Source organism: Thalassophryne amazonica, chromosome 16 (genome assembly GCF_902500255.1).
Source record: "Thalassophryne amazonica chromosome 16, fThaAma1.1, whole genome shotgun sequence".
NCBI classification, from domain to species: Eukaryota; Metazoa; Chordata; class Actinopteri; order Batrachoidiformes; family Batrachoididae; genus Thalassophryne; species Thalassophryne amazonica.
The window spans coordinates 44,701,616-44,724,647 of NC_047118.1; the positions used below are offsets into that span (position 1 = coordinate 44,701,616).

Sequence of the window (23,032 nt, forward strand, 5' to 3'; positions counted from 1 at the left end):
AATTTCAATGGGACTTTCCTGGTTAAATAAAGATTAAAGAAATAAAAAAGAGCTGGTTGGTTGTTCCACGGCCAGGAGGTAACCCGCAGTGTTTCTCTTCAATCTGAGGTTCGACAATTGGCTGAACCCTCCTTTCCAGCACCCTGGAGTAGACTTTACCAGCGAGGCTGAGTAGTGTGATGCCCCTGTAATTGGCACACATTCTCTGGTCCCCCCCTTGTTAAATATGGGGAACACCACCCCAGTTTGCCACTCCTTAGGCACTGTCCCAGACCTCAACACAATGTTGAAGAGACGTCTCATCCAAAACAGTACCTCCACACCCATTGTGTTCAGCATTTCTGGATGGATCTCATCAACCCCCGGGGCTTTTCCACTGTAGAGTTGTTTGGCTACCTATAAAAAAATTGATTGATTGACTTCCACCAGCGAAATTGATGATGATTCCCCATCAGCTTCCAGCTCTGCCCCTATTATAGAGGGTGCTCCGGTCTGATGCAGGAGTTCCTCAAAGCGTTCCTTCCAGTGCCGGATTACATCCTCAGTTGAGGTCAACAGAGTACCATCCTTACTGTACAGTACTGTACAGCTTGTACTGTACTGTACAGCTTGGACAGTTCTCCGTTTTCCTCTCCTGAGGTGCCTCACAGTCTGCCAGAAGCACCTTGGTGCTGACCAAAATTCCTTCTCTGTGGTTACTCCAAACTCCTCCAACACTCGCTGCTTTGCCTCCCTCACAACAGAGGCTGCTGGTCTTTGGGCCCTTGCAACTCTGGAGTTCTCTGAGATAACATATCCTGGAAGGACTCCTCCTTCCGTCTGATGGTTTCCCTGACCACTGGTGTCCACCATGGTGTTCGAGGGTTGTCGCCCCTTGAACCACGTAAGACCTTCAGGCCACAGCTCCCCAATGTGGCTTAAGCAGTGGAAGCTTTGAACATTGCCCATTGTGGTTCCATGCCCCCAACCTCCACAGGGATGCCAGAACAGCTGTGTTGGAGGTGTGAGTTGAAGATCTGTTGGACAGTGGGCTCCTTCAAACTTTCCCAGTTCACCCACACTATCCATTTGGGCTTACGAGGTCTGTCCTTCCCCACCCTCCGGTACAACTCACCACCAGATGGTGATCAGTTGACAGCTCTGCCCCTCTCTTCACCTGAATGTCCAGAACATGCAGCCTCAGATCAGATGATATGATCACACAATCGATCATTGACCTTTGGCCAAGGGTGCTCTGGTACCACGTACACTTATGACCATCCTTATGTTCAAACATGGTGTTCATTATCGACAGTCCATGACTAGCACAGAAGTCCAACAATAAACGATCATTGTGGTTTAGATCAGGGAGGCCATTTCTTCCAATCACGCCTCTCTAGGTGTCTCTGTCATTGCCCACATGTGTGTTGAAGTCCCCCAGCAGAACAGTGGCGTCCCCCCACTGGAGCCCCATACAGGACTCCACACAGGCACTCCAAGAAGGCCGAACTGGTGTTTGGTGCATACGCACAAACAACGGTCGGAGTTTTCTACCCACCACCCGAAGGCGCAGGGAGGCGACCCTCTCATCTACCAGGGTAAACTCTAATGTAGCGATGCTCAGCCTGTGACTTGTGAGTATCCCCACATGTGCCCGGCACCTCACACCCTGGGCAACACCACAGAAGATTAAGGTCCAACCCCTATCAAGGAGAATGGTTCTTGAGCCGAGGCTGTGCGTGGAGGTGAGGCCCACCGCTTGGGCTCCCCCACAGTGAGGTGACATTCCACATCTCCAGAGCTAGCCTCTGCCACCTAGGTTTGGTCTGTCAAGGCCCTCGATTTTCAGTGCCACTCATGGGACAGCGCACCCAACCCCAACGGTTGGAGGTGGAAAGTCCATGTTGCCTTCTCAGGCTGTGTCCGACCGGGCTTGCCACGGAGCCACCAGGCGCTCACTGTTGGGCCCTCTGTCTCGACCTTGCACCAGATGGCGGCCCCGGGCTTCCTCTGTGGCCGGGTCACGTTTCCTCTTCCTCGTTTATTCATGGAGTCATTGTGACAGCCTGCCAGTTCAGGAATATTTATCATATGAAATTTTGAATTTTGTATTTAAAGACTGTCAGTGTAGCCTCTGTACCTCCAGTACATTGCTTGTTGTAAATTTTAATTTTATTTTGTATATAAAGCAGGAAGCACCATTGTGAGCAGTAAAATTTTAAAATGGGATCTTTCTGTCAGGGCGGATGGCTGTCCAGCAACCATAGCCCGCGAAGCAGACTCCCAGACTTGGCGTAGGTGTAGGAAGAAACATGGTCTTTATTCCAGGCTTAGGGTCGGTGCACAGATGGTCGAGTAGCAGAGCAGAGGTACAATTGGGGTCAGACAAAAACGCAGTCATGATCAAGCATGGGTCAAGGCACTTGCAAACACAGTAATCAAAGGTGAGGCAAAAGGCATGGTAGAGAATAACAGAGCAAAAATCGGAGATTTTAGTGGGGAAGGCAGTGCACAAAGTGGAGTGATGTCAGATACCAAGATACTTGAACAGGTGACAAGAGTGTGAGTGAATTTTAACACTAGACAGACTGAATTAAAGTGAGGGACAAAGACAATAATGGCAGGTGCAGGGCATGGAGTGAACATAAGTGGGCGTGAGGAATAATGGAGAACCATGAAGAGAGTTAAAACGGAATATAATACTAGAGGACCAGGACAGAGCATGAATCATGGGAACTAAAGGCGAACCAAGGTATACTAAGTACAAGAGAAAAACTACATGAGAACTGATCAGAAAATCATTACTGAAGCAAAACTAAACAGGAACTGACTCATTAACAGAAAGCAAAACCCGATATAAAAGTACAACAGAAAGCAACAGAAATGAGAACAGCAAATGAGAACAGCAAAAATAAACAGATGATAGCTAAATGATAAACAATGACAACACAAACCGGCTGAACAAAACTAGAACGGAACTGGACAATGGCTAAAGTATGAAGGAACAAAGAAACAAAGTGGCAAAGCAAAATGGAACATAGAATAAACACATGATGAAAATAAACAACTAATAAAACAAAGCTGGGGCAGATGGTGAGTAAAAGAAAGGGGGGGAAAATGGAATCAAGGCCCAGATCAGGGCCAAACCGTGACACTTTCATGACAACTCTAACTAGGTCAGAGATTCCCAAAGCGGGGGGCACGCAAAAAAAAGTTTGTTGCTGTAGGATTTTTATTTGTACTTCAGCTGCATAACTTCTTGTGATACACTAAGCAAGCAGGACCGTTAAACTGTTTCATTAAAAAATACATATATAATATTTATATTTTGTTACAAATTCACATATAATATTTATATATTAAGTAACTAGTATTTTTAAAGTTATATAGTTTTTTGGGTATTTTTGTGGTTTTTGTACAGCTTTTGGGCTTTAAGCCATCAGCTGTATCTGTCAACATTGATGATCATGCTACAGCACTGCTACGACAACACGGACATGTTTGTGAGAAATTTGATTATTTTCATTTTGAATCCTGCTGTGCAACACACACATACACATATCGTTTCATTGCCTATGTGCAATGCTTTGTTTCTCTCCTATGAGAACAGCTGAAGCCCCACATCAATGGGCCGTTCACCCCTGACCTGGCTCACCCTGTGTCTGAACTTGGGGCTGTTGCTAAGAAGAATGGCTGGCCCCTGGAAGTTAAAGTTGGTGGGTATCTGTGACACATTAAATAACATTATATTGATAGTTACTATGCTTTCTCCAGTGAAATTTAATTCATTAACATTTTTTAAAATCACTTCCTTCCAGACTGAATGCAATATAATTACTGTCAGACAGGATGAGTTGAATGTAATGTAATCAATTGACTGGTGCTTTGGATTTTGAATGTCTTTATGTCACATCTCACCTTATAAATGTGTCACTTATGTCTTGCAGGTCTTATTGGCAGTTGCACCAACTCAAGCTATGAGGACATGGGCAGAGCAGCATCTCTTGCCAAGCAGGCTCTGGATAAAGGTCTGAAGTGCAAGTCTCAGTTTACAGTCACCCCTGGATCAGAGCAAATTCGTGCCACAATCGAGAGGGATGGATATGTGAGTAATACCATCAGTAACATGTGTTACAGTTGTCACATTATCTTTAGTGTTGTTTAGTTTGGTAAATTGTCACTCATTGATTTCAGGGACTTTTTGCTGAATGAATCCTCTATGTGCATGTATTTTTTTTATTTTTCAGAATTAATCTCTTAATTAATTTAGCTGTTAACCACATACGAGGTCTGTCCAAAAAGTAACGGACCTTTTTATTTTTTTCAAAAACTATATGGATTTGAATACGTGTGATTCAAATCCATATAGTTTTTGAAAAAAATAAAAAGGTCCGTTACTTTTTGGACAGATCTCGTATAAACTTTCTGGTTTTGAATTGATTCCATTAGAAAGATTTAAAAGATGTTAGAAAAAGTTTATTGAATTTCATATCAATGCTCTTCTAGGCCAAGATCCTGAGTGATGTTGGAGGAATTGTCCTTGCTAATGCTTGTGGACCTTGCATCGGACAGTGGGACAGGTATGACCTTCATTTTCAGCAGTTACTTTTTTCACCAGGAGCAGGAATGAGTTAATCTCAATCTAAACTGTGCATTTTCAGTTTACTTCTGGTAACATTCTAAAATTAGCAGAATTTCACTGTGAGCTGTTTGCTTTAATAATTTGTTATTGGGGTCACACCAGCTACCATGGCATAAATAGTAGGACTTTAAATTGATTGTAGTAATAGCTGCTGCTGCTGAAATTATTGTACTGTAGTTTGATCAAAAAGATCACTGCTGTGTGTTGTCTTTCTTCAGGCGGGATGTGAAAAAAGGAGAAAAGAATACTATCGTCACTTCCTACAACAGGAACTTTACTGGCAGAAATGACGCTAATCCAGCCACTCATGCATTTGTCACATCTCCAGAGGTAACAAATGCTCCAAAATACAAACTGCAAATTACAATTACATATGTTTTAATTGAGCAAATTATAGTCTTAGATTATGTGATGTGATGTATGTGTATTCTTTGGTCCTATTTGATTGATGGATGTTGTTTTTTTAATGTAGATTGTCACTGCCTTGGCCCTCGCGGGGACCCTTGATTTCAATCCTGAGACAGACTACCTGACTGCTCCTAATGGAGAGAAGTTCAAGCTAGAACCTCCCACTGGTGAAGAGCTTCCCTCCAGAGACTTTGACCCAGGACAGGACACTTACCAGCACCCACCGACTGACAGCAGCTCAGTCAAGGTGATTTCAAATATATGTCCTCTAGCCTATGGTTCTAATTAGCCAACGGTTCCATCATGGATTACCTCTGTATAGTTTTTTTTTTCAGAGTATAAAATACCAGGAATAAATGAAACTTGTCAGGCTGTGGTGACATGATCAAATAGTTTTTTAATTGTCTCCAGCACTGTGTCCTCACCACAATGACTTACTTTTTCCAAGTTCAAAACTCAGGGTCATATTTGAGGAAAATATCTGTCTAAATATTTCAGTATATTGATACAGTCTTAACAGCATACAAAAACTTGAGTTCTTGGTAACAGACTTGGTAAAGTCCCTAAGTGAGCTAGAGATCTACCATATTTTCCTGATTAAAAAGTATGAGATTTTTGACTGGTATGGGAGTTCCTGCAACTTATACTCCGGTATGATTTTATATACTGAAATTCTCATGCATTCATTATGAATAGTGATAATAATAACTATTTAGTTAAGGAATTAAACAAAAGAAACTCCAGTTAAAAAAGTACATTACAGCAATGCACAAGAATCCCAAAGAGCTGATTAAAAATAAATAAATAAAATGGTCTCATGTTTTTACCATAGTGTTTCCAAAGCTGTGGGTGAGCAATATATGTTCATCTGTGTCAAATAACATCCAATATGTTGTCAATCACATGTTTATTTGGCCGTCTTGCTGGGATATAAAAGTGCTTTTGGCACACACCACAAGCTGAGGGCTTTCTGCATAAATCCACTCTTCACGTCTCCCCCCACGTCCATCTGTTTACTGTTGTCAAGACTGTATCAGATAACATCCAATATGTTCTCCACTGCAGGTTTATTTGTCCATCTTGCTTATTTTTGGAATTTAAAAGTCATTATGTTAAGTACTAGCACACGTTGTGGTGTGCACATCTGCAACACTTGAGTTCCTGTCTGGTGTTAAAGTCACCCTCAGGAAAATGCTGAGTTAAAATGTGAGTTCTACATTCAGAAAAAAAGTGTGGCTTACTACTCCAGTAAATATGGTACTTTGTCTTACTGCCTTCAAGGCCAAAGATAAATACCTGGAAAATTTCTTGGAAAAGGAGATTTTCAGTCATAACTTTGCACCTGCTTGAGCCTTTGCACCAAAAATAATTTATGTTCTGTAAAGCAAGGCCTTTTTTGTGTGTCACTGGCTACATGGTAAAAGTGATGAGTGGTGAAGTAACCTAGTGCTCAGTGAAATACCAGAATGCATCCTATTGAATAGCAAAGTATTATTGATTAGCTGGAATAATTCTAATCAGTCATATCAATTTATTTTTGTAATTGTGGATGGTGTGGACTCATCATGATTTGATCTCCTTTAGGTGGATGTGAACCCGTCTAGCAACCGTCTACAACTGTTGGAGCCCTTTGACAAGTGGCACGGGAAGGACCTGTTAGACATGAGGGTCCTCATCAAGGTGAATAGAAAGACAATGGGCTGGATTAAGAAGCAAATTAATCTCAAGAACATGGAATTAATGGAGTGATAACACTGCAAATAGAAGATGGCCTGGTCTGGATGTTATATTGCAACAGTCTCTCATGCTTTGATGGGCCTAAAACAGGGAGATGATGCAAATGGGAAAAGATAGTCATATTTTAGGGAGTAATACTATTCCCTGGACAAACTAGGAAATAACTTGACTGAGGATAGATGTACTATTGATTTCCCGTGCATTCAGATGGTATCATCTTTAGTGATTTTTGTCCAGAACTCTTTGTGTAGAGGTGACTGAATGTCCAGTAAATGATATAATGGTTGTGCTGCTAGATTTGCTTGGTATAATTTGTCTTACTTTCTCTCCTCTTTTTGCTGTAGGTGAAAGGAAAGTGCACCACTGACCACATCAGTGCTGCTGGACCCTGGCTAAAATTCCGTGGTCACCTTGACAACATTTCCAACAATCTGCTGATTGGCGCAGTCAACATAGAAAACAACGCCGTTAACAATATCAAGAACCAACTTACTGGAGAGTACGGAGGTGTGCCTGACGTAGCACGTCACTATAAGGTGATTCAGACCAACAAAGGTTTTCATGTCACATTTTGGTAGCACCTTTTTATGCAAGTGTTATATGGCTAAACCTGCAGCGAGAGAGATTGTTATTCTGTGTAACTGGTCTAAACTAAAACTTTGTAAAACACCAGAACGGGTTTTCAAAGTGTGGGAGAGTGAGCCCTCTCTCAGTGAACAAATGAATAGCTGCCCCCCCCCCCCCCCCCCCCCCCCGCACGACACACATACACACAATTTCAACATCTTTGTGTGTTTCTTTTTATTCTTTTACACATTAAACACATTTTAAATATATTTATGTGTTTTTAAGGAGCTGTCTATGCAGTTACACATTTTACAGCCTTTGTGAACATTTTAAACAGGGGAGGTGATGGTCTAGTGGTTAAGGTGTTGGGCTTGAGTCCAGAAGATCATGGGTTCAAAACCCCGCCTGACTGGAAAATCACTAAGGGCCCTTGACCAAGGCCTTTAATCCCCTATTGCTATTGTGTAGTGAGCGCCTTGTATGGCAGCACCCTGACATCGGGGTGAATGTGATGCAGATGGAAAAGCGCTATATAAATGCAGTCCATTTGCCATTTGCCATTTAAACATATTTTTAAAGACCTTTCTATTCTTTCATACATTTTACACCCTTTTCAATCATTTTAAATGTTTTAAAAAAATTCTCTTCTTCTATTTTTACCTTTTTTTCATATTTAACCATGTTGATAAAGAAGACCATCCTACATAACGCTCTCAAATATGAAAGAAATTTTTTTTTTTTTTTGACAGAATTATGAATTTTTGAGAATTCATTCAATGTTAAAGATAGGGATTTTCCCCATTTTTCAAGATTTTTCCTGATTTTGACCTTAGACCTTGAAAATTGAATCAGTTCTTGCCTATTAGGATATGAATCTTTAGTAAAAATTTCATAATGGTATGTGAAAAATTGTGGGCTCCAGAGTGTTCACAAACAGACAAACAAACGGGTGAAAAAAAACGTAACCTCCTCCAACTTTGTTGGTGGAGGTTAAAAATCTTTCTAAGAAACTTGTGCGTGATGAACTTATTCAAACATTAGAAATAAAAAAGAGTCTTAAGTGCTGTCTGAACTTAAATAATTAAAATAAATAAACACTTGAAATTTATCAGTCTGTATGCAATGAATGTATACAACCCCTGGCAAAAATTATGGAATCACCGGCCTCGGAGGATGTTCATTCAGTTGTTTAATTTTGTAGAAAAAAAGCAGATCACAGACATGACACAAAACTAAAGTCATTTCAAATGGCAACTTTCTGGCTTTAAGAAACACTATAAGAAATCAGAAAAAAAAAAAAGTGTCAGTCAGTAACGGTTACTTTTTTAGACCAAGCAGAGGAAAAAAATATGGAATCACTCAATTCTGAGGAAGAAATTATGGAATCATGAAAAACAAAAGAATGCTCCAACACATCACTAGTATTTTGTTGCGCCACCTCTGGCTTTTATAACAGCTTGCAGTCTCTGAGGCATGGACTTAATGAGTGACAAACAGTACTCGTCATCAATCTGGGTCCAACTTTCTCTGATTGCTGTTGCCAGATCAGCTTTGCAGGTTGGAGCCTTGTCATGGACCATTTTCTTCAACTTCCACCAAAGATTTTCAATTGGATTAAGAGCTGGACTATTTGCAGGCCATGACATTGACCCTATGTGTCTTTTTGCAAGGAATGTTTTCACAGTTTTTGCTCTATGGCAAGATGCATTATCATCTTGAAAAATGATTTCATCATCCCCAAACATCCTTTCAATTGATGGGATAAGAAAAGTGTCCAAAATATCAACGTAAACTTGTCAATATCAATAAATCAAAATAAATAAATGCACAAGTTTACGTTGATATTTTGGACACTTTTCTTATCCCATCAATTGAAAGGATGTTTGGGGATGATGAAATCATTTTTCAAGATGATAATGCATCTTGCTATAGAGCAAAAACTGTGTAAACATTCCTTGCAAAAAGACACATAGTCATGGCCTGCAAATAGTCCGGATCTTAATCCAATTGAAAATCTTTGGTGGAAGTTGAAGAAAATGGTCCATGACAAGGCTCCAACCTGCAAAGCTGATCTGGCAACAGCAATCAGAGAAAGTTGGACCCAGATTGATGAAGAGTACTGTTTGTCACTCATTAAGTCCATGCCTCAGAGACTGCAAGCTGTTATAAAAGCCAGAGGTGGTGCAACAAAATACTAGTGATGTGTTGGAGAGTTCTTTTGTTTTTCATGATTCCATAATTTTTTCCTCAGAATTGAGTGATTCCATATTTTTTTTCCCTCTGCTTGGTCTAAAAAAGTAACCGTTACTGACTGCCACAATTTTTTTTCCTGATTTCTTATAGTGTTTCTTAAAGCCAGAAAGTTGAAAGAAATTAAACAACTGAATGAACATCCTCCGAGGCCGATGATTCCATAATTTTTGCCAGGGGTTGTATATTTCTTTTTGAAATTCTCTCATTTTTTTGCATCCAGCCCTATTTCCCTTAGAAATTTCTTTGACAAATATCAGTCTATTAGGACGTCAGGTTATGTGTTACACATATACGTGTGTGTGTATATTTTCCAACTTATTCCCATTGATGAAACTTCTCCTCATTTTCTGCCTCATTTTCTTATTAGGAGGCGAGTGTGCTCAGGGCTCCCTGTTTGTTTACAAAATACACACACAGGACACACACAGCAGGGATCGCTATTATCCAAAGATGTATGAACATACAAATTAACGTGCTTATCCTTTATCATGATTTTCTCCGTTGTGAGATATAAAAGTGTCTTATCGTAGCGTTCGTGTGTATATGCATTATAACACCTCAGTGCACGAGCGAAGTTACGATATTCTTCAGAAAGACAATATATGCAACATGCATCCAGCAGCATACAGTTTGCTGTCATAGACAATTGCCTGTAAAGTTTTTTGGCAAGTTATAACTTTCTAAACAGCGTAATGTTGTGAAAGTGTCGTGACACGGACCCACAACAGGGGGCGTTAATGTACTAATTCATTCATTCATTCATTAATTACTAATCAATCAATTAATGATTAATCAATATTAATTATCACTATTATTGGTTAATTATTATTAGTATTATTAACATTAATTAATTACTAATTAATTAATTAATTAATTAATACTATTAATTTGTAATTTATAATAATAATAATTAATAGTATTACTAATTAATTAATTAATTAATAATACTATTAATTATTATTATTATAAATTACAAATTAATTACCTTAATTAACATGACATGATTGCGATGTGTTGAAGAAATCTGCGACTTCTATTTCTTTGCATTGACACAGAAAGGTGAGAAAAGAAAAAGAGCAAACAGGCTACTGCAACAAGTTGCATTTTGGTTGCCATATTAACAAACAGTGAAACGGGCAGTTTTTTTTCTCCTAAGGTAGAGGGGTGTCTCAATTCAGAGAGCTAGTGGCATACCCCTTCACCTTACCCCTTGTTTTAAAGGGGTAGGCGTAGGGGTAGGGCCAAAGGGAAGGGGAAGGGGTACAAAAGAGAATTGAGATTGGGGGTTAGTCTCTCATCTAGTCTAACCTCTTGTGTATTGTGAGCAATGAGTCTGGGTCTTTGATGCTCACAGGCGGCTGATGCGGGGATGCACTGTGGAGAGGAGCAAACGAAGATCGTCCTCTACTTTCTTCTTTTTTTTGGTTGCCCCAAAGTCTGTCTTCTCACTGGTAGATTTAGGAACTAAAAAATTACCCATTTTGCTCCTGGCATGTTGGCTAACAATGGTTTCTTTTTCCTTTTTTCCATTTTTCCTTTTTCTAGATCACCTTCTCATTTCTGAAACTACTTTACTTCCGATCACCTACTAATGTTAACAACTACTTCACAGATTTTATGATAATTTTGTTGGATTACACAGTGCACGCTACACTATACATTGATTTTTATAATCTTAAATAATTGTATTTAATTGTAATTACCAAACTGGAAATTATCGAGTGTAAGCAATTTTTATTTTATTTTATGTGTTGCTGTTTTATTCACTGTATGTGTCTTTTCTGTAAATATACTGTCATTCGTTTCTTTTTGTTCTTGATAATTGTTTCTTGGTATAATCCCATTCAGGACAGTGGCGTGAGCTGGGTGGTGGTTGGAGATGAAAATTATGGAGAAGGATCCAGCAGAGAGCATGCTGCCCTGGAACCACGGCACCTGGGAGGGCGCGCCATTATTGTGAAGAGCTTTGCCAGGATCCACGGTGAGTTTGAGTGTGCAGAGAGACGCAGCAGTGCACATGGTAGTTTGTCTCTCAGGATATGTTCTGACACAACAAATGCTTATTGTCTGTCATACTGATAGTACTGTCAGCATTAATGTGTATTATTGAAGTGTCTGTACCCTCCAAACACCTTATTTGGAGACAAGAGGACCCACACACAGATACAATACAGTAAAAGCACACACGTGATTTCAGTACAAAAATAAACACAATTTATTTAACAACAGTACAGGTAAAAAGCTAATTGATGCTTTCTCAGGTTCAGCACTAAAGTAAAACCATACACTTGTCCATGCTGACTGACTGAACATAAACAAAACACAGAAGACAAAAGATAATTACATCAACTTCTAATCAGCAAAGGAGCATTGGCAAATCTCTGACTCTGCATGGAACCCCTAGCACCTGCCTACACAGACTTACAGTACATATATGGGCACATCTTTACACACCTGTCGAGCTCAAACACACCTGACCTCATACATTTGAATCATGGGATAATGACTGAGTTAACTCATGTGATACACAAGCAGATTCACCTTCATGTCTCCTCATTAGAACAACAGTGTGCAGTGTGCTCTTTCAGCATCTCACCCAACATGGCAGTGAAAATCCATATGACAGCTCTTCACAAAGGAGCCTAGCACTGCGTGCAGACGCCTTCGACAGACAACCAGACTACTACCTGAGAATGTCTGGCAGACAGACGGACACCTATTGCCTTTCACAGCTAATTAGCCTGAGAACATGGAGCACGCAGAGTACACGGAGAACCAGGAAGGTCAGTTAGCCTACTGGTTACACCTGGTTGTACAATACACGACCTTGTAGCCAATGACTGAATAGCCAATTAGAAGCTACCCGGAAGTAATGCCAGAAGGCGGGGGGTGGGGTGGGGTGGCGCTACAGTGGTTACAGACTGACCAACTTATAACACAAATGCAGCGCCACAGGTTACACTCATTTTTTCTGTTGTAAATAAGTTATGCACCAAATATTTGTGTTAAGTGTTCTGTTACATTGAACATTGATTATGTGTTAAGTAGCCACAAGAAACAGTTTCAGTTTCAATTTATGTTAATTTATATAGCACCAAATCACAACAAAGTTGCCTCAAGGCGCTTCCCACAAGTAAGGTCTGTCCTTACCAACCCCTAGAGACGAGTTTATTCATGTTTTGTGCCTTGAACAATAACACTAATTAGCTCTTTAGCTTGTGCTTGCTAACACAGAGCTTGCATTATAAATAAATAAATAATGCACTGATTAAATTAATGTTGCTTCTTGTTGCATAAACTGGTAGCACCACTCAAAAATAAATGTCTTGTAGGCCTTTGTGGCTTAAATGGTTTTTGCTCTTCATTTCTAATTTTTGGACATATGTAACTGTCCCCTACCTGGAACACCTCTATAGCACCCGCTGTCTCAGGTTGGCACACAGCATTATGAGAGACCGCACACACCCAGGACATCGGGTGTTTGAGCTGCTGCCCTCTGGCAGATGTTTCAGAATACTAATGACGCGTTCACACCAGACGCCACGCAGTGCCACCATCGCCCAGTGTGTCGCTCTGCTTTCGCTGCGAAAATTCGCCCCAATGTGTCATCAAATAGGAGGAGCTTTCATTCCGCTCGCCAGCTCCGGTTGTCAGTCAAGTCAACATGGCGGACCTTGATCACACGGAGCAAGTTGCTGTGCTCTATTTGTTGTGGAAAGCTGACAAACGTCGCCAGCGGCGCCATCCCTGGGTTCACAACATCGTCATGAGACGTTCCCAGTTTGGGGAGTTTGCTGCAGGAGCTGCGTCTGGATGAAAGCCGCTTTCAGTGGTACTTCCGCATCTCCAGGACCCAGTTTGAGGACCTCCTGTCCTGTTCATGCACGCACATGTGACAATTAAAAAAAATAAATAAATAAACTGGCTGCTGCTGCGGTGCTGCTGCTCACTCTCCCCTCAAACTCTGTCATAATTGTGTTATAAACCAGTCACCATTTGTTCTATTATACATCTGTGTAGTTAATAAGTAAAATAATCTTCACGGACGATTCGTTTGTGCGCGAACATGAAAAAAAAACTGGCTGCTTCTGCTGCTGCGGTGCTGCTGCTCAATCTCCCCTCAAACTCTGTCATAATTGTGAAATAAAGGACAAAAGGAACGTAAGTCCTGCTCACAGGCTGGCTGCCAGAAACAGGACATGTCCACATCAAGTATAAACTCCAGATATCTCCACGTCACTACATATCCAGTCCCTGATTGGTCATCGCAGCGCGACAAGATGAAAAAGTTGAGATTTTTCAACTTGGGGAGGAGGGTAACGCGACACAATATCGCGCCACAAACGCGCCAATCCCTCAAAATCGCTTCATTCGTGTCCATCGCATAGCATTGCATGGCTTGGACTTTTGTGGCGCCACAACCCGTCCTTCCATAGGGATTACATGGCAACCTGTCTCCGCCGTCACTCACATGGCGTTTAGTGTGAACGCGCCATAAGAGCCAGGACTAATAGGTTGAGGGACAGTTTTTACAGTCGGGCCATTGCCATGATAAATGCAACCAGCTGACGCAATGTATAAGTACAAATAAATGCATGTACAACCTTTTTTTTTTTTTTTGCATAACAAATGTATGTGCAATACATTTTTAATACAATGAACATGTGCAATAATCTTTCTCACATAACAGATTTGTCTCTGTTTTTTAGCCCTTCAATGTGTATATAGTGTCTTTCTTTCTTTGATAAATGCATACCTTGTTTAGTTATTTATGATTTTTGATTTTTGTCTTTTCTTTTGCACCGTGGAGGAGGACTATGCCCCAAATCTCGTTGTGCTACTGTACACTGCACGAGTGTGCAATGACAGTCTTGAATTTTGAACCAATACTCCTGTGCAAAATATAGTGTGGAAAATACAATAATCTGCATTATCTCTGTCCACCCAGCTGTAAATAGGTACCAGTTTTGGTTGGGGACATAACCTTTGATGGACTGACGTCTTCTCCAGGAGGAATCTTCAGCTGTTGTCTGCCTCGTACTACATTACCTAAGTACATTACCTTACTTACTTTTTCTACTTCTCTCCACAGAGACTAACCTAAAGAAGCAGGGACTGCTGCCTCTGACATTTGCCGACCCTGATGACTATGAAAAAATCCTCCCTGATGACAAGATTTCAATCAAAGTCTTAAAATCATTTGTGCCCGGCAAGGTGAGCAATATCCACCATCAGTCGATATTTAGCCAGAGCACAATCTTGTTTTATACAACCCCTGGCAAAAATTATGGTATCACCGGCCTCGGAGGATGTTCATTCAGTTGTTTAATTTTGTAGAAAAAAAGCAGATCACAGACATGACACAAAACTAAAGTCATTTCAAATGGCATCTTTCTGGCTTTAAGAAACACTATAAGAAATCAAGAAAAAAAATTGTGGCAGTCAGTAACGGTTACTTTTTTAGACCAAGCAGAGGGAAAAAAATATGGACTCACTCAATTCTGAGGAATAAATTATGGAATCACCCTGTAAATTTTCATCCCCAAAACTAACACCTGCATCAGATCAGATCTGCTCATTAGTCTGCATCTAAAAAGGAGTGATCACACCTTGGAGAGCTGTTGCACCAAGTGGACTGACATGAATCATGGCTCCAACACGAGAGATGTCAATTGAAACAAAGGAGAGGATTATCAAACTGTTAAAAGAGGGTAAATCTTCACACAATGTTGCAGAAGATGTTGGTTGTTCACAGTCAGCTGTGTCTAAACTCTGGACCAAATACAAACAACATGGAAGGTTGCTAAAGGCAAACATACTGGTAGACCAAGGAAGACATCAAAGCGTCAAGACAGAAAACTTAAAGCAATATGTCTCAAAAATCGAAAATGCACAACAAAACAAATGAACGAATGGGAGGAAACTGGACTCAACGTCTGTGACCGAACTGTAAGAAACCGCCTAAAGGAAATGGGATTTACATACAGAAAAGCTAAACGAAAGCCATCATTAACACCTAAACAGAAAAAAACAAGGTTACAATGGGCTAAGGAAAAGCAATCGTGGACTGTGGATGACTGGATGAAAGTCATATTCAGTGATGAATCTCGAATCTGCATTGGGCATGGTGATGATGCTGGAACTTTTGTTTGGTGCCGTTCCAATGAGATTTATAAAGATGACTGCCTGAAGAGAACATGTAAATTTCCACAGTTATTGATGATATGAGGCTGCATGTCAGGTAAAGGCACTGGGGAGATGGCTGTCATTACATCATCAATAAATGCACAAGTTTACGTTGATATTTTGGACACTTTTCTTATCCCATCAATTGAAAGGATGTTTGGGGATGATGAAATCATTTTTCAAGATGATAATGCATCTTGCCATAGAGCAAAAACTGTGAAAACATTCCTTGCAAAAAGACACATAGGGTCAATGTCATGGCCTGCAAATAGTCCGGATCTTAATCCAATTGAAAATCTTTGGTGGAAGTTGAAGAAAATGGTCCATGACAAGGCTCCAACCTGCAAACCTGATCTGGCAACAGCAATCAGAGAAAGTTGGAGCCAGATTGACGAAGAGTACTGTTTGTCACTCATTAAGTCCATGCCTCAGAGACTGCAAGCTGTTATAAAAGCCAGAGGTGGTGCAACAAAATACTAGTGATGTGTTGGAGCGTGCAGTGTCATCTACAAGGGTGAGAGGGTTGATCAGTCACCCAGGTTTAAACAAACCTCATCTCACTGAGACTGTATTTGGAAGGTGAAGTTCAAAAATATGAATTAATAGTAAGTTCCTTCGGCTGCTTCCTAGTTTGCACTCGGGGTCACCACAGCAGATCCAAGGTGGATCTACATGTTGAATTGGCACAAGTTTTACACCGGATGGTCTTCCTGACGCAACTCCACATTACATGGGGGAATGTGGCAGGGGTGGGTTTTGATCTGGGAACCAAAACCAAGCGCACTAACCACTTGGCCACCACCCCTGCTTGAATTTCCACCCCAATTCCAGTGAAGTTGGAACATTGTGTAAAATGTAAATAAAAACAGAATACAATGATTTGCAAATACTCTTCAACCTATATTCAACTGAATACACCACAAAGACAATATATTTAATGCTCAAACTGATAAACTTTATTGTTTTTGTGCAACTATTTGCATTTTGAAATGGGTGCCTGTAAGACTTTTCAAAAAAAGTTGGGATGGGGCAACAGAAGACTGGGAAAGTTGATGAATGCTCAAAGAACACCTGTTTGGAAACACTTGAGTGTCATGATTGGGTATAAAAGGAGCATCCCCAAAAGTCTCAGCCGTTCACAAGCAAAGATGGGGTAAGGATCACCACTTTGTGAACAGCTGCATGAAAAAATAGCCCAACAGTTTAAGAACAATGTTTCTCAACATACAGTTGCAAGGAATTTAGAGATTCCATCATCTACAGTCCATAATATTGTCAGAAGATTCAGAGACTCTGGACAACTTTCTACACGTAAGCGTCAAAGCCGAAAACCAACATTGAATGCCCGTGACCTTCGATCCCTCAGGTGGCACTGCATTAAAAACTGACATCATTGTGTAAAGGATCTTACCGCGTGGGCTCAGGAACACTTCAGAAAACCGTTGTCAGTTAACACAGTTTGTAGCGCCATCTACAAGTGCAAGTTAAAACTCTACCATGCAAAGCAAAAGCATCAACAACATCTAGAAAAGCCACCACCTTCTCTGGACCCGAGCTCATTTGAAATGGACAGACACAAAGTGGAAAACTGTGCTGTGGTTTGTTGAGTCCACATTTCAAATTGTTTTTGGAAATCATGGACGTCGTGTCCTCTGGACAGAAGAGGAAAAAGACCGTCCAGATTGGTACCAGTGCAAAGTTCAAAAGCCAGCATCTGTGATGGTATGGGGGTGTGTTAGTGCCCATGGCATGGGCAACTTACACATCTGTGATGGCACCATCAATGTTGAAAGGTACATCCAGGTTTTGGAGCAACACATGCTGCCATCCAAGCAACGTCTTTTTCAGGGATGTCCCTGCTTATTTCAGCAAGACAGTGCCAAGCCACATTCTGCATATGTTACAACAGCGTGGCTTTGTAGTAAAAGAGTGCGGGTACTAGACTGGCCTGCCTGCAGTCCAGACCTGTCGCCCATTGAAAATGTGTGGCGCATTATTAAGCGCAAAATGCGACAACGGAAATCCCGGACTGTTGAACAACTAAAGTCGTACATCAAGCAAGAATGGGAAAGAATTCCACCTACAAAGCTTCAACAATTAGTGTCCTCAGTTCCCAAATGCTTATTGAGTGTTGTTAGAAGGAAAGGTGATGTAACACAGTGGTAAACATACCACTGTCCCAGCTTATTTGAAATGTGTTGCAGGCATCCATTTCAAAATGAGCAAATATTTGCACAAAAACAATAAAATTTATCAGTTTGAACATTAAATATCTTGTCTTTGTGGTGTATTCAATTGAATATAGGCTGAAGAGGATTTGCAAATCATTGTATTCTGTTTTTATTTACATTTTACACAATGTTCCAACTTCACTGGTATTGGGGTTGTAATAAATAAATGAATGAATTAATAAATCTGAATAATCTAGAATTTTCTTGAAAAATCTGCCTTGTGTTTCCTCCTGTAGCCTCTGATAGCAGTAATCACACACAGCGACGGCAGCCAGGAGTCCATCTCGTTGAATCACACCTTCAACGAGACACAGATTGAGTGGTTTAAGGCGGGCTCTGCCCTCAACCGGATGAAGGAGCTTCAGTAAGCGGTGAAGAGAAAGGTGGCGAGCCGTTGAAGGGCTTTGGTTAAAGGTGGATGAAGTATGAGTGCTCCAGTAGGACAGGACTTCAAAACGAATAACAGATGATTACGAATGGTAGATGGGAACCAGACTTTTTGTTTATTTATAATGACATACGGAAAGCTTTAGTCATGTTCAGTTACGTGAAACACACACACAAACTTACAGTCGCTGTATAGATTAAAAGCGCACACAAACACACAGTGTGAAAACACTCCATTTAGGGTCTGCTGCTTTCCCTGCCCTGAGCAAAGCAGCGTCTCTATATTCGGAGTTGGTCCCTGAGCGCCAGACTGTGGCTGCTCACTGCTCCTGGTGGGTGGATTGTGTCTAATTGTAATTAGGATGGGTTCAGTGCAGAGGACAATCTTCATTTTATGTACAATTCCAATAAAGTCCCTTCTTCTTTTTCTTCTGATAAACTTCCAGCTGGCAGATGTAATTACACAAATAACTCAAATCTGCGTCCGTGACATCAGTCATAACTTTGTGAAGAGCAGCAGAGTGTCTCTCCTTTCAGTGAAGAATTTTTCACCATGCAGTTTAAAATCTGATTTGTTTAACTTGTTTATTCTACAAGTTGACAACCTGTTCATGTTGGTCTGGGTTGATTCCCTCCAAACAACTAAATAAGCTGATTAAAGGCTGTGTTTAGCTCACGCCATTTATCTTTCACGTTCTGTCTGTATCTACTGGAATGCAGGCTTTGACTTTAGATAAGTGGTTCTCAGTCATTGCACATAGAAACAAATGAGTTACCACCTTGAGGTACGTGAACGTCCTGTTTCCCTAACTGTAAGCAGTATCTGAAATCTGACCACCAGATTGATGCTGCTTGGTCCTGATCTTGGGATGCATGATGTTGTTGCATTTTTTGTTGAGTTACACTGTGATATACGTTGGTACGTTCGGGCTGATACTTTCCCTGTTCGGGCTGTTGCATAGCAACCAGTTATGTGAAAGCCTTCCAGTGGGACTGGGTTAACAAACCAGAACATGTTTTACTGTTGTGTTTTTTTTTTTTTTTCCTGCCGTCCACCTGTGTTTATTCTTAGTGTTTGTAGGATAGTATCAGCCATCCTCTGTCAGTCTGTCTTTGCTCACCGTGCCTCTTTTTGCTGGGTGTGGACTGCTTGCCTCATACAGGCATCATGTTTGGTGAGACAGCCTGCAGTGCTGTGCTGCTGGAAAATAAAGATGCACAGTAAGCAGAGAATTGCATCTTTCTAAGGCTGATTGCATTTTTTTTTTTGTTTGTTTGCTTGTTTGCTTTTTGGTTAGAGCCACGTTTTTGTTTAATATTTGTTTTAAAGTAACTTTCATTTGACACGGTGGGAAAGAAAATCTCTAAAAATCCAATCCATGTTATGGTGAATGATAAAAATCCTAACTGTAAAAATATGCAACGGGTGCAACATGTTTGTTGTGGAATTGCAACATGCACAGAGCTGCAGCTGCATATCTGAACCACAGAAAATCCAGTGTGATTCTTACGTTCACCAAGGAGGCAGTATTTTCACCTGTATTGGTCTGTATGGCTTTTAGTAGGATAACTCAAAAAGTAATGAATGGATTTCAATGAAATTTGGTGATCAGATTGATAATGTCCCAGTGAATATGTGATTACATTTTGGAGGTGATCCAGATTATATTCTGGAACTGAGATCCAATAGAATGTTTGGTACATAGTAACATTTAACTCAAAAAATTGTCAGAGGATGTTGATGAAATTTAGTACACAGATGGATAATGTGCTAGGAAATGAGGTATTGTATTTTGAATTTTAACCATAACATATTTTGGATCCACCATTCAGAAGACATTTTTTTATTTAAGCATTCAGGAACATTTAATTATAAAATTTATAAATAATGAACTTTGAGAACATTTTTTTGTGAGCAGGTGAATAATGTCCTATGAAATAATTTACAGAATTTTTTAGTTAATCTGGAACATATTCTGGATCCAGGATCCAGAAGAATGAGAGATTACAGTGAGACTGAGCTCAAAAATTTATGAATGGATCTTGATGAAATTTTATGAGCATACAGATACATTCTTTGGAAATGAGGATTGACATTTGATGCTAATTTAAAATGAAATTGAGTATTTTGGCGGAGGGGAATGTGACCTAGGCAGAGGTTTGCGCTCTCTGAGTGCCTTCTATCTTTTTTATTTTTGATGCATTTCAAGAAAGACTGTATATGTATTGGATATAGGTCCACAAATGTTTGAGTACTCTGTGTCATATTTTTATGACCTCAAATTCCGGAAATTTATTTTTTTCTATCCAAAATGTAAAAAAAAAAAAAAAAGTTTTTGTTTGCTCTTTAAGCTCATAGACTAAAACAAGTAATGAAGCTACTGTCAAAAGCAAGACAAAGATGAAAACTCCACAGTGTATCTTTGTAAATTATCACCTTAACACAACCCTCTCAAAGAAATCATTACAGACCTGTTAGATGTATTGCTTTAAAATGTTCCGTTTCGTCTCACTTTGGTTGGGAGCTGCCACTGTCTTGCTGTACTGTGAAATGATCAGATGCGTTTGTCCATCATTTAAATGTGTGTTTGGGTGGTGGTTCGGTCACTAACTTCTTACCCAAACTACTCGTAACACAACCTAGTGTCCAGACACTTAACACTGGCATTTTTGTAGCGTTAAGGAATCTGTTTCAAGCATGCCTTTCTCCTTATTCTTTATCATCTTTTACATTAAAAAAAAAGATTAATAACATTTGTTATGGACCTTCACACACTACATTTAGTTTGCAGTCAACCAGTTTTGCAAAAATATATATCTACAGTACACATATGAAAGTGCCATTACATATGTTTCATAAGGTCTTGGGCCTAACTAGCTGTTTTGTGTGACATTGCAGTTGAGACTATTAATTCACCATTCAGAAAGTCTGTAACTCATTCTCAGTTCATTGTGCTTTTGCAGAATTAACGATTTGAAATATTTCTGGAGGAGTCACCTTGTGACTGAAAAGCTTTGAGTGTGGATCTGTGTGTAAATTGTGACATTTTTTATATATATATACACACACACACACACACACACACACACACACACACACACACACACACACACACACACAGTAGTTGTAGTTAATGTAGGTGTGTACATATAATGTATAATAAAGTATAGTGAGCAGGGAGACGTGCTGTAGACTGCCTGTCCATTTAATGACAAACTTTCTCATCTGCTCTCTCGCTATTAAATTGAATCACAATTAACACTTTGAATGTGACTTCTGGTCAGATTGTAGCTATCAGTCTGAGGAAAAAAAGGACTTCATCTTATTGAAGGTGACGTGTTTTTATACGTTTCTTCTGGTTAGTGGACAGAGATAAGTTGAAATGGTCAGCGGCTCTGTGTTAATACTTATTTGGAGAGAGTGACTCACTCTGTCCTTTTGGGTTTAAAAAAATGTTGACCACTTTGAGGATGATCTCAAAACGCACCTGATCAATTGATAGCAGTAAATGCCATATATTAAAAATGAACCTTGAACGTCAGAATTGTTACAGAATAGCGATTATCTGAGTTGTTTCTGGGGAAAAAAAATTGGCTACTGTGCAACACCAATTTTGTAAAACATGCTAAAGGACACTGATTGTACGACAGTATGGTTCCTGTAGAATTTGTTAGAAACTGAATATTTTTTATTTTCTTGTTTTGTTTGCCTGCACATTTTGTGCAGCCACTTGTGGAGCAGTTTGCTAATGCTGTGATGTAACATGTTTTGTTCACATGTCCCTGCCTTTGAGTTTTGAAGGTATTATAAAGTGATGAATAATTTTCTTAAACAAATTGTGTGGCAGCCTGCATGTTTTGTGCTTTTGCACTCAGGTGAGTTATGTGTGATCAGGCTTTCTCTGATCTGTTAAATCGGTTATATACCATTTCATTAACATGAATGATTTGCTCAGAAATTATATAATTACATATTATGGTATGTTCCTTCATATTGATGAATCCTCTTTTGTGTTAACAGATTTTCTAAATGTACCTTTGAAAGTCCTTGCAGTTTTAAAGCTTGCAAGGTTGGAAATGATATATCATCATTTACAAGATAAATTGTTAAAATGAATAAAGATGATGAGGCAGACATGGGTGGATTTATGTTTTTATTGAAGTCACTGTTATGTTGGATATGCACACCTTAGGCTCCTCCGGAGGGAATTTTATTTTGAAAGGTGAAGTGCAACATTTATGTCAGTTGACATCTCAACCCAAATCTTTGGTCAAGAACCTTTGATACCATCTTTTTTTCTGCAAATATGCAACGCGAGTTTTGTTATTACTGCTATAAATTTCTTGTGTTTTTCTTTCATTCTTAAAGAAAAACCCTAGATTCATAATTTCTTTTTTCAGTATCTCACTCTAAATAGAGAATGAGTATTTCCAGTGTGTGCCATATCCTTCAGATCGGAGGTGCTGATCCTCTTTATAGCTGCAAACTCAAGAGTGCACATGGGAGATGTCATGCTGAAGAAACATCATTACAAAAGATTAATCTGTCACAAGGCATCTGGCATCATATGCCTTTACCAAAATTATGAAACATGTAGACTGGACAAATGACCATGACCCCCAACCGGATGCTTTCAAGGGC

At 39.9% G+C, this 23,032-nt stretch overlaps 1 protein-coding gene across 1 annotated transcript in view; it reads left to right on the forward strand.

The window, feature by feature from the left end:
* LOC117527492 (aconitate hydratase, mitochondrial-like) overlaps positions 1-21,650 on the forward strand; it is a 35,832-nt gene extending 14,182 nt beyond the window's left edge. The window contains exons 9-18 of the mRNA XM_034189865.1: positions 3,590-3,695; positions 3,927-4,084; positions 4,486-4,559; positions 4,840-4,951; positions 5,094-5,276; positions 6,614-6,709; positions 7,111-7,302; positions 11,435-11,567; positions 14,679-14,800; positions 18,240-21,650. Of these exons, the coding sequence (XP_034045756.1) occupies positions 3,590-3,695; positions 3,927-4,084; positions 4,486-4,559; positions 4,840-4,951; positions 5,094-5,276; positions 6,614-6,709; positions 7,111-7,302; positions 11,435-11,567; positions 14,679-14,800; positions 18,240-18,371 (1,308 nt within the window). The 3' untranslated portion in view covers positions 18,372-21,650. The remainder of the gene's footprint in view (positions 1-3,589; positions 3,696-3,926; positions 4,085-4,485; positions 4,560-4,839; positions 4,952-5,093; positions 5,277-6,613; positions 6,710-7,110; positions 7,303-11,434; positions 11,568-14,678; positions 14,801-18,239) is intronic.
* Positions 21,651-23,032: the final 1,382 nt, after the last annotated feature.